Source organism: Plectropomus leopardus, chromosome 12, assembly GCF_026936395.1.
Source record: "Plectropomus leopardus strain MGB_pleo_1.0 chromosome 12, ASM2693639v1, whole genome shotgun sequence".
Lineage (NCBI taxonomy): Eukaryota > Metazoa > Chordata > Actinopteri > Perciformes > Serranidae > Plectropomus > Plectropomus leopardus.
Genome location: NC_142187.1, coordinates 11,774,981 through 11,787,942, shown reverse-complemented (window position 1 = coordinate 11,787,942; position 12,962 = coordinate 11,774,981). Strand labels below are relative to the sequence as shown.

General features: G+C 39.9%; 1 protein-coding gene across 2 annotated transcripts in view; it reads left to right on the top strand.

Moving 5' to 3' along the window:
• Positions 1-5,009: 5,009 nt before the first annotated feature.
• The window catches only part of LOC121951704 (zinc finger E-box-binding homeobox 1), a 74,914-nt gene continuing 66,961 nt past the window's right edge, over positions 5,010-12,962 (top strand). Inside the window, exon 1 of one of the 2 annotated variants that reach the window (XM_042498145.2) lies at positions 5,010-5,160. In XM_042498145.2, coding sequence (XP_042354079.2) covers positions 5,010-5,160 — 151 coding nt within the window. Of the gene's footprint in view, positions 5,161-6,650; positions 6,821-12,962 lie in introns of those variants that run through there. The other variant, XM_042498146.2, reaches the window with a different exon arrangement.

The window sequence follows — 12,962 nt, the reverse complement described above, 5'->3', positions numbered from 1 at the left end:
ATCCTGACACAAAATTACATTATTCATCTGTTGGCCAAAGGACCCCTCTATGAGCCTGAACTAGAGAGCAGCTGAAGTTAATTGATTTGTTCGGAGGAAATGTTACATGTTTGGGAAGATTAACATATCAGAGACAGAGCTATGCTGTACCTTTGTACCTCACGTTTTACTAAAAGCTTCACACTAACCTACCACCTAACAAATATTAAAACAAACCACTGAAACAACAGGCATTTCGCCCGAGAGGAAAACAAGAGGCACATCAGGGTAATAAAAATCTATGGGAGTTGTAGCACCTGGGTAAATTTATTAAAATCTTTAATGTTGTTTTTGTTTTGGTATTAACATTTATCATTTGCATTAGAAGTTCAAAAAATAGTCCAATCTGATCTATTAAACACACCAAAATAAAATATTGTTCACCTCTGCTGAAGCAGCACTCACACATGGTTCCAATTTAGATTGCATCATGTTTAAAAAGCGACTCAATAAGTACTCAATGATGAGTAAGCACCACAAAACAAAAGAAAAAAGAAAAAAAAGGCATGTTTGTCCACCACAGAGCCGTGTACACAGCTCTTGTCTACTAGCAATGGGAAAGGGGTCTTTAACTAACTTTGATGGAAAAAGGGTATTACAGGGCAGGTAGCATGGCTGTAGACTCTACGGGCCAGGTTATGTGACATGTTTTCTGGCCATGTTGATGGGCTAAAGTGTTTATAGTTGCTCGAAACAGCCATCACAAAGGTGAGATAAAACTGGCTGTCTTAGAGAGGGAGAATACTCAATAATTGCAGGAAAAGTTGCAGTCTCTGCTGAAAGGCATTCCAAGTGAAATGATTAGAGCAAGGGACTAACACTAATAAGTTTAGAGGTGAAATTCTCTGTAAATCTCCGTCAGGTCCATTGCTTCAGCCCCCTACCTGACGCATGTCAAAGGAAACTGCTGAGAGAGGAATAAAGAGGCATTTAGCCCGAGGGTTCATCTCTTCTTCAAAGAACAATACTCACTGTCTATTGGCTAACCACTCACTGAGAAGGATTTTACAGCTGAAATACAAATGAATTTACAAAAGAGGTAAAAATTCCTGAAAGCCCTCTGAGCCCAATATTCATGTCAATACCAAATTAGCATTGAATAATGGCATCCATTTCCTCTTTCACTTCACAGGCAGCAGGATGGCAGTTGCCTGTAGAGACAATGTGATATAGCGGGGTAGGATTCCCCAGATAGGATAGGACTCTCCAGCCCCTCATATCCTGCCAGTGGAAGATTCAATTAAAGCATTACTGTTGTGGTGGTGGTGGGGTTTGTTGTGGTTTGTAGAGCAAGTTCAAACTGATGGGCAGATCGTCTTTCTACCAAAATGATGTGTGCAGGCGTTAAGGGAAAAGACTGGCAATTACAATTTGGCTGCAATTTTAAATATGATGCCCCTCAGAACCTTTCAGTCAAATATACTTATTATTGCTGCAACTATTATCATGATCAATTTCTATTAAGTATTTAAATAATCATTTTTGCATTGATTTTATTTAATTCATTTTATTTCATTCAAATGATTACATTTGTACTCCAATTCTGCCACTAAGAGTTTAAGTATTACACTGCACCTGTCCAACTGCTGAGTCATTATTACACAGTCATGTCATACACACACCCTCATTCTGTATTCTGGTCAAGGTTAGTGCGTTTCCAAATATTTCATGCTGAATTACAGGAAAATATGTTTGAGGTGACCTGCAAGGCATCACAAATTTTCCATTTAATGGTGCAATAATAATAAATGCCCCCTTGGTTTTAAATAGGTAACTCAATACAAGCGGGCTGCTAAATTTAAATCATCCTTAAAATAAGCATTTACAGAGTAGGTGACCTTGCTTTGTCACACAGTGCAGTAAATTGTTTCACCTAACTTTAGACAAATTTGAGCAAAAAATATTATGGAGAACCATTAAGTCATAATTGCAGCAGCACGTCAACAATGATGCATTTTTTGCCAGTGGTTGAAACTATTTATGTACATTTATCAAGTACTTTACTTTCGTACAGTTCTGAGGTACTTTAACTGCCCTTTGAGTAATTTCATTTACTTCACTACATTTTGGAGGCAAGCAAAATTGCATCACTACTTAATTTGGTTCAAATTATGAATACAGAATATAATCATTGTATAAATTATGATGCATTATTATAGATTGAGCTACTTGCCAGATATGAAGTGGTTACAATTAACCAGCTGCTGCATTAAAGTAATGAATGATATGATCTATTAATATACATCGTAAATTTGCTTACTGAGCACTTTTGCCCTTGTACTTGAAGTATATTTTGATGTTGATACATGTACTTTTACTCATGTAAAAGTTTGCCTGCAGGACTTTTACATATAACAAGGTATTTCCACTGTGCAAAGTGGCTTTGCCGTTTTTACTGAAGTAAAAGATCTGACTACTTCTCCTGCTGTTGTTTTTGCCCCACGTTTTCCTCCTGTATAATCCTTCACAGTCCAATCTGAGCTCGCTCATGTGGACGCTGTCGAGTCAGGCAGCTGACAACAATGAGAATCTCTGAAAACACACTAAAAAACCCATATAATCTCAAGCTGTCTGTGCCCCTGCTGAACTTCTGCAGTTTAATTTCATCCCCCGTCCAGAGGAGTCCTGTTAGCTGTGAGAGGCTCCCAGCAGCACCTGGTGTGTCTGAACTGGAAACCTGATCATCGGCAGGTACAAGAATAGCTCGACGGGACAGTTAAAGGCCACTCCCCTGACCTGCTGTGAACTGTCATTGAACTTCTGTCCCTGCTGAGGACAAAACCCTGCTCTGTGTTTGTGTGGCCGGCTGTCGTTTGGGCTCTGGTTTTCTTAACTCACTGCTCAAAAGCTCTTGACGTTTTGATAACTAGTTGTTTTCCTTTAGGGCTGTAATATGTTGCATTTTAACATCAATAAATCATCAACACATTAATTTAGAAACACAGTATGGGTACAGCAAACAAACAAGGCCACCGCACTGGCAAGCTAAGCAGTCTCTTCTGTAGTCTCGATAACACATTTTACACGTCAAAGGAATGTATTTGGTAAAAAACATGAAAAACTTTTATTTAAGCAGAGAAGAGACTATTCTTCCTGTGGAAATGGGGATTTATGATTTAATTTCCTGCCACTCCCTCATGTCGTGCAGTAACCCTCGTGTATCCACCATTCCCCATCACCTGACCTCCCCCACCCACCTGCACATCCACTTCCATTTCCCATGAACCTTGCAGCATATTGTACTACCTTATTTCCTTTATTGTCCTTTATATCGTCTAATGTACTTGTTACTTCAAGTGTTCCAACTCCCTCTGCCTGCTCTTTCATCTTATGTCTCTTTCCCTCATCCTGAACTGGATAAGTTTGCCCACTTTTACTTGTCTGTCTGGTGTTGACCTCAGCCTGTTTGACCTGCCTGCTCTCTGAGTCATGTTTTTTGGATATTTTCCAGATTATATCTTGCAACACTGAGTCACTTCTTATTTGTTGTTTCATAAGGTGCCATTTTGATATTTAAAATATTTAATAAAACTATTGACCAATAGAAGATTGTATTACAATTGACCCCTTAGTGAGTTTGTAAAGTAATTAAGTACATTAGATCCACACTGACAAACTAAAACAGTAAAATGCTACTTACACTTAGATTATTGCATAAACATATACTTTCAATTATTTATTTTTTTGGTCATTTTTTTTTTTAAAGCAAGCATAATCACTATCAGTGTGAATATAAGCATGCTGTGCACACTGCCAAATCCAACTAGGCTATATAAAGCACCCTGTTACAATAATAATTCCATGTTTATTTCAGCACCTGTTGCACTATGGGCCATTACACTATTCTCATACTGTTGAATTGTGTTGTTTTATATTTTCGGCTACACACAGGTCAAATGTTTATGTTTAACTTGTTCAACTTTGTTGTCCTTGTTTTAGGTTGTTATGATATTAGGCTACAATTAAAGTAACAAAAACTGGAGTCAAATATTCCATGTATTCAGCCAATTAAACTGACCCTGAAAGCATCGGGTATAATAATACAATAATAGTGTAACACATACAGAGGACCAATTTTCTCCATTGAGTTTTGATTCTTAAAATGCATTTAGCTTATAAAAGGCTTACTTTTACTTTGGTAACATCTGAATTTCAGGATCTTAGGCCTACTTGTAATATTGTAGCCTATTTTACAGTTTGGTATTTCTGCATTTAGCTCAGTAAATTATGTTAATTCTGACAAATTCATTTCCCTTCTGCTCTATTCTGTATACACATTTTTAATTGATCGTATTTCAGATCTAACAGTACATTGTACAGGTAAAAATCTCATTTTAAAACATTAAAAAATATATATAATGTAGACATCATATTTGAAATGACATCAAACATAAAAAGAACATAAAATAAAAACTGATATACAGAGATATAATACACCTCATTTGTTTTTATTAGATACAATTCTCCTGATTATCTGAGCGGTTTTAAATGTTTTCTTGTTTGTTGTTATCTTAATAATAATAAAAGACATATTGGAGTAATCTGAAGCACTCTAGCCTTATGGATGTGATGCATGCCAACAAGATAGACAAGTTTGACAACACTGGTGTTAAAACTTGTATACATTAACAGAGAAACTTCAACCCAGAGTTTTGGAGAGATGCAGACACATTTCTACACTTCCATCTGAGGAGGAACACCTCGCTGTAATATTTTCATTTTCTCAGCAGTCAGGAGGAGCAGACAAAGTGAGCGTCCCGGGACGACCCTGCCAGAGCGGCCGGACCACCGCTTGGAAACGCCTCTCAGAGAACACACACCCATGTGCGGCCAGTAGGAGGGGCCACGTGCTGAGGTGTTTGAGAAGGTGATGCCGTAAAAGCGACCAGCATGTCGCAAACCAGGTGTTTTTTTTTTTTTGCGGGGGGAAGGTGATGTCGTAAAGCGGACAGGGGAAGGGAGGGGTGAGGATGGGTGAGGAAGAGGAGGGGGGAGACAGGAGGAGGTGGAGGGAGGAGGAGGTGACTCGCGAGCGGCTGCGCTTCAGACTCAGCGAGAGGATCATGGCGGATGGCCCCAGGTGTAAGCGCAGAAAACAGGCGAACCCGAAGAGGAGCAGCGGTAAGTCTCAACTCCTCCGTAACCGCCGCTGAGCGAGCTGGGCGGGCTGCCGGCGAGCTTTTCACTCGGTAAACTCTTTCTGGAGACTTTTGGGGAGTGAGTTGGACCACGTTTCGGGGAGTTTTGGGAGTATTAGTGTGTTCATATCCCAGTGTGGTGGTGTACCGTTATACCTGGCTGGCTTCTCTCTCCGCCTAGCGGTGCACGGGGCCGCCTGACACAGTGAACCGTTATCCGTCACTTATAATAACCCGAGGAGCGCTTCATAGTTGTCTGTATTTTTAGTTTCTTTAACTTTTCCTCTCCTTGTTTCTGTACTTTTGAACCACTTTTCCACCCGTAGCAACACTTGGCGGCAGGTTGTGGGGCTTTCACATAACAACGTGGCCCGTGGAGCGCAGTTTGTAGTTTAGTGTGTGATTTTTTTTCCTTTTTTTTAGGGCGAGGTTAGTTTCATGCTAACTTGCTGCTCGCTCGGCTCCGGATGATGCAGTTTCTAACTCCTGCTGAAAATAATTCAACTTTATGTGTTTGTTTTGATGATCGGATGGGGAATCGTGCCTCTGCGGTAAATGCATGGGAGTTTTTGCATGGGGTTTGGTCTGGTTTACTGCTGCTCCGGTGATGGCAAAGAGATGGGATGTTTATTTTATCTCCACTTTAGCCCTCATTTGCACTACTGCAGCACCACATGCTCCTTTAGTTAAGGTAAGAGTGGAAATTGTATTTGTAATCTTCTCAAAGTAGATTTAGCAAACATATCTTGATGCATGCATTTCCTCATTGCCTGCACCACTTTAGCTTTATGAAGATGGCAATTTTTGTTGTTCGGTGTTTGTTTTTAGTTGACTGTGTTGCAAAATACTCATATTTACACACAATTACGACTGTTTACTTTTGCACCTGTAATTTCGGGATTGTGAACTGATTGCAATGCCGAAAGTAAATGTTGCTTTTGATCGCACTGTTTTGCAGTATATAGTATATGATAGAGTCGTGTCATTACAAAATATGGACAGTGTTTACATTATATTATTGTTTTATTGTTTTATTAACCTGATTTTAGAAGTTGTATACGTTTTTATATATTTAATAACCCTTTATTACACCTTTTTTTTCATTATGATATGATTATAAAGTGATCTCGAAATAGGTGTTGGAGCATCCTACCACAAAAAAAGGAATATTTTGAATCCACGTGTTATGAAGTAAAGGACTTAAAATACAATTTAGGTGTAGTTCTTGCAATATCTTTAATTTTACTCAGCCCGTTGAAGCCAGAGTCCCTCATTGGACGGTTTCTTACCTGTATACTCTTCCCCTTTTACATCACATCAGCCAATAAAAAAGTAAAGCTATATATTTATATATTTTTAGACACCGTTATGAGGTGTAATATGTGTGAGCCGAGGGGCAGGAAAGCACCTTTTTTTTCTCGTGCTGACGACACGACGGTGACTCTGTGCGTCCGTACAGGAGCCATCATCATCATCATGTTTACCTGAACGCGGATAACGGGGCTGACAAATGGCCTAGAAATAAACAGAAATAGCACCTGCAGCTCTCGACCGATAACGGAACAGGATCCGCTCGCCGTTTCCTAAAGGCTCTGTGTCTCGCAAGGAGCCAGGAAAACCGCTTCAAATGTCAACTTGTGCAGGTAGAGATGATTTTTTTTGTAGTTTTCACCGTGTGCCGTGCCAGCTTCGCATGGATGCTCGCCTCCCTTCATTCTCGCGGGATTTATCTCATCGACACGCATTTCTGACCCACTTGTGCATGTTTTATCTTTCCTTTTATGTTTTTTGTGTGTGTGTGTGTGTGTGTGGATTGGTCGCAATGTTTGGTCTCGTGCACTCTGCAGCTCTGTGTGAGTCTTTGCACGCACAACGAGCCGTGCATAAGGTGGTTATTCCTCTGTTATTCCTCACCGTGTTCAATAACAGTGCTTACAGGGCTCACCGTCAAACCTCTCGTTTCCATCTATTGTGTTGCGGTAATTCGTTATACAATTTCCTGAGCGGTGTGCGGAAGGGAATGGCGGTCAGTACCATTACTGCAGTGAAGGCGGGGTTGCTGCTTTTTTTCTGGACCGGAGACAGCCAGGTACGCAAGGTGATGCAACACCTATAAAGGTGTATTTTAACCGATATTCCCGTCATATCCTCGCAGTATGAGACTTAAACGTATGATGGGAATATTCCCGAGCGTGTCGTTTGGTTTAATTTCCAAACACATAACGGGTAAATGAGATTATAATGTGAGAGGAGCGCGTCCGTGTAACGGGGCGCACAATCAAGATGGCAAAAGGTGCCGTGATTCAGTGCGCACCGCTTTCATCTGCTGCGAGTTGAAACTGGTCTGCCTCTCCTGTTCGTTTCATTTTCCACCTGCCTCAATTCAAACGTGGCTTTCTCTTTTTTTAATTAGTTTTCATCCACACGACACAGACTGCTCGTCCACAGCCTGTTCACTCTTTTGAATTTCAAAAGAGATGATGTGCCAAACATTAGCCTGTGCTAATGTACCGTGACCTCCAGTCTGTCATCACCATGATGTGGCAAACAGCTGCTGATAATGCCATCAACTACACTGTCACAATAAGCTTCAGTTTATATGTTAACATGACTTGATACTACTGATTTTTTACTCTGTAAATTTTAAATAATGAACAAATATGCCAATCTTAAGGTGGACCAACTCTTTGCCATGCCTGAAGAAGTGAGTAAACAGACCAGGCCATTAGTTATAACTCATATCCATCAGGTGACTGTGGATACATTCAATTTTACACATTTTAGTACTGTTGATCTTCATGGAACCATTTCTCATGGTGATTTTATTTACCAATTTATCTACAGTTAAAAAAAAGTATTAATTGTTGTGTTTTTTGAAAAAAATACTCATTATTATCTCCAAGATCTTAAGGGTGCATATTCATATTGCAACAGTTGATTTTCAGTTAATAAATTTTAGATGTAACATAAAATCAGCAACTCCTCCTATTTGAGAAGCTGAAACCAATTTTTTTTTGCATTTTTGGTTATAAAATAACTTAACTAATGTATTGATTATCATCAGAGCCATTTCATTTACTACATTAATTGACTAAAAGATTAAATGTGTGCTCTTCCAACCCATCATGTATCAGAGGTTCCAATCCCCCTTTCTCAGTTGAGTTTTGCTATACATATCTATATATTTATCATGGATTACTGTCTGAGAGTGTTATAAGGCAACATTATAAATATTACACAGATTATAGCCCATTAGACACAGCGGTGTGTATTGAGAAAGGCTTACAGCTTTAGGGAACATTATTAACCGTTTAACGTGTTTAATAACATGTGTGAGGAGCACAGTCAGACCTACTGCTGCTTTTCTTCGGTCCAAACCACAGTGTTAAAGTTGGCATTGCATTTTATTTTGCGGTTTCAGTTTCACATTGCACTATTATGTTTTAGTGAATCAGAATGGTCAACAAAATCATTAGCAGATCATTATCGGTCGGATTAGGTAATCCGCCTTTCCCCCTGGTTAGAGGCAGAAAATAAATCTTCTTCAAGTCCATGTTATTTAAGATAAACAACAGTAATTGAATATTTTGTAATGCATGAACGCTGGTAATCAGGTGGTGTTAATATCCATTGCTTAGTACCTGTAAAATCTTGTGTTTTGGAGTAATTTCCTGTAGTTATGATGTCATTTATAATGAGCCACATAGCAGTTTGCCTGAGAGGAGACAGAGACTCGTATTTAGGTTTGCTGTTTTAGTGTGCCACCCAAGTTGTCATTGTTCCCCCCTATCCAAACATCAGAACCTATCCCAGGAGTGTTAAACTCATTTTGGTTCATGGGCCACATACAGCTCAATTTGAACTCAAGTGGGCCGGACCAGTAAAACCATGGCATAATAACCTATTTAAAAGCAGCAATTATAAATTTTTCCCTCTTGCTTTTAGTGCAAAGATGTACATTTACACATTTGAAACGCAGATGATGAACAGCCTGAGATTTTGCAAGAAAAATAAGTGCAGTTTCAACAATATGTGTCAGTTTTTCCACAGTCGGTCCGTCTGCTTCTCACTGTCATTACAAATGCATTTTTCCGTACATTTCCACTCCTGTGCTAAAGTGGAAGCTATTGAGGAAGCAGGTAAAGTTATACCTTGTCTTAAAAAGCATCTAAAATGAAAAGTTTTGGCAGTGCCTTAACAATAGGATGCCACCAATATAGTTTAAAAATAGAAGTCTGATGCCGTTTCTTTTGTACTGAAACTGCAGATAGACAATATTTTTCACAATGTTCAGTATCTTTAAATATGACCACAGTTGTTTATTTCAGACAACTGTATTCTGGTCTGGGTTGAAAAGTGGCTGAAGTGGCTTTTTTTTACATGAAGTAGGCTACTCACTCCTGAAACCTGGCACCTCTTAGCCCTCACAGGTGCATCAGTATTAGGTGTGTTATGATCTGCGGGCTGTATGTTTGACACCCCTGCCCTAACCTCTCTGGTGTTAAGTATGGTTTACAGTCAGTTGGCCTTGCTCTACTTCTTTACTGAGATGATTCCCCACTAGGCAGCAACTGTAAACATGCTGCTATAAAAGCCTATTAAATGATGAGTGTCATTGAGCTATAGGCCTGCAGAGACCCTCAATAACCAGCACTTCTCTTTTACTTGTTTTTACCTAAATTAAACCCTTACACATAAAAGTGAGTTGTATTAGCATGCTCACCACATCAAACAGTTATTCTTGCTTTTTAAAGTAATTAAATATGTGTTATTGTAAAGAAAACAGATGCAGAGAAATTGTGAAGTTGTTTCTGGTCCTTGATGAACTTGTTTTTAGCTCCACCGCATGTTGGTCGTTTGCAGTTCCCCTGTAAATGGCAGGTGTCGGCCCTCCATGTGCGCCGCCTGTTGCTGCTGCCACTTTGGTCACGGCTTCGTCACCCAACGCTTTTCCACTTGGTTTAAAGTGCTCCATGTTTGTGTGTGCGTAGTGTACGAGTGCACTCTCAGCTGGACTGTAATCTAACGCTGCAATTTAGGGACTACAGGAATGCAGCCTGGTGTTAACATACCTTGACAGGATAAACACAGCGGCCTACTCCCAGGCTTGAACTGCTCAAACCTCCAAGCCTGCCAGAGTCTGGGTCTTAACCAGTGTCTGCTCACCTCTCCTGTGGAGGTTTTTGGAAGTGTAAGGAGGTTGTTAAGGAGAAGTGTTAAGGATTTAAAGGTGCCCTGTGTAGTCATTTTGTAAAGAAGTTATGTTTACATTCAGTCTCACCAAACTGTGTATTGTGTGTATCCTTGAAGCTGATTATTTTTTAATATAATTTAACTCTTGTATTGTTTACATCCAATCTAAACTAGCTAAATTTCTTTTTCTCTGGTGGCGCTTTGCTGCATATCCAGGCATGCTAGCGCCGCCTCCAGAACAGTAGAATAGTGTGGCACCATCGGCAGGATATTTTATTCGCAGATGTATATTGGTAAATTATAGGGAGCATTTTAAACAGCAGTGATAGCAGTTCATCAACAGATAAGTGCAGTGTTTATAACAGCCCCAATGACTCTGTTCACTGACTACTGTTCTCTATAAGTTATATCAAGTCCGGGAAACAGACATTTGTTGATACGAAAGTGCTTTGAATTACTGTTTTAAAGGAGTACTCTTGTCTCTTTGACGACAGGCTCTTTGATCAGCTCGCTGTTGTTTGATGCAATGAGATGAGGAGCATTTTCTCTGCGTGTCTGGCATTTATTCAGCTCTCCTCTGTAGACACTGAAGCTGTAATGCTCTATTATCGCCTTGCATGTTGTACAAGCAAGCTTTGCATCATCTTATAAGGACTACGGTCCTTCAACTGCAGCGTATCGCTTCAAATCAGACCATAACACACTTTGGCTTTGCACAATCCCATATTCTTAAAGGAAACAAATATCTGAATTAAATATAAGTTCAACAGCATGTTTTACAGTCCTCTTAATTCATTTTTTCTTTGTATGAGTGAACCATTTTTTTAGGTCACCCAGACACAGTTGTCTACTGAGCAGAGGAGTCATGTGAATGTTGTTCCTCTACGACATTATTCAGCTCTTAAGTGTAGCTAATTGGCCTCACCATAGACGGGATTCACCCTGATATACTCATTAGTTTAGTCTGATAACAAATAATAGATGTTATTATCTAACATGATATAATGCTTATTCAGTTACTAAAGTGATTTTTTAGTGTGGATCAGTCAATTATATTTTTTTTACTGTGTTATGTTAGATATTTTTGAGTGCTATGTGAATAATCATGCACATGTGAACCTTTTTTTTGTATTAAGGAGATGGCAGTGTCACAGGGTGCATTATTATTTAAAGTGGTTGTGGTCAACAGTAGCTGTTAATTGATCTATGAACAACGGCCATTCATGTTACTTTCTCCTTGTGCTGAAAAGCCTGGGGCTGTGTGAGTGTGTGTGTGTGTGTGTGTGTATGTGTGTGTGTGTGTGTGTGTGTGTGTGTGTGTGTGTGTGTGCTGTCTCCCATGCACAAATGGGCCTGTGGAATGACAAAGCACTACAGGATGTCTTTAGCTAGTCAGCATTAACCCCTCCCATTGCCTTTTATGGTCCAAGGGGGGGAGGTGCATCAGGGCTACTGATGCTGCTGCTGTGACTAATTGAGTAGTGTGTGTGTGTGTGTGTGTGTGTGTGTGTGTGTGTGTGTGTGTGTGTGTGTGTTGGTGCTAGTGAGAGAGGGAGAGTATGTGTGTAAGCATCAAGGTGGGAAACAGCTACTTTCCTCCAGGCTTTGCATAACAACAGAGGCCTACTTGTTTGGATTTACATGCATTAACATGATGCCTGTTAGGGAAAATCAGTGGTTGCTGCTGATGCTGTTGCGTTTCAATCAGATGACGACGGCCGATAAAGCACCTTGATAGATGAAGCGTGGAAAGTTGAGGCAGATGAGTCAATACAGCCTAATAAAGGCATACGCATCAGCAGCATGTTAAATTAAATAAAGTAGACAGAGAATGGATAAAGTGAACATCAAAGTTGCAATTCATGAGAACAAGATGAAGAAAACAATATCAATTGTGTTTTTTAAAAGCTTATTTGATGGATTTTAAAGGCAAAAACTGGGGTACTGTGTCAATAGACACATTGTGACAGTGATTTTCACAGTGACGGACACTGTACATCAGAATCAGCAGATGGTTTTGTGGAAGTTGCTGAGATAAGCTGTGCCAAAAAACAGCCACAATCACCTCAGTAACTCATGAGGCCTATATCAAGCCATTCAACGACTAAAAACATAAACCAGCAGACGTGCCTGTTGTTATGCAGGTGTGTGATATGCTACTCATGAACACTCAACATGAGGACTATTTTTAGCAAAGGTGGAAGGGAAATTGTGTGCTGCCCTCTGATTTGATACGAAACCGAAAGTAACTGATTGTGTCACTCAGGGAGTGCTGCACAGAGGAGTCTAAAGGAATCCAAAACATACATGTCTTTATGGCTTTTGAAATGTTTTCTATGTCCAGTGTTGAGAGAGGTTTTAGAAGATACCCCCCCTACACACACACACACACACACACACACAAAGCCACCCACCCTTCCAGTCCTCGACGGAGAGGCCAGAGGTCAATGGAGCAGCCCTGGAGCTGCATTACAACAGAAAGCACATGAGCCACATGTGCTGAGAGGTATTGCAGTGAGCAGCATGAAGATGATAGGTGGCTTATATTAGGATTTTTTTTTTCTGTGTGCTACATTAAGATTATTAATAAAG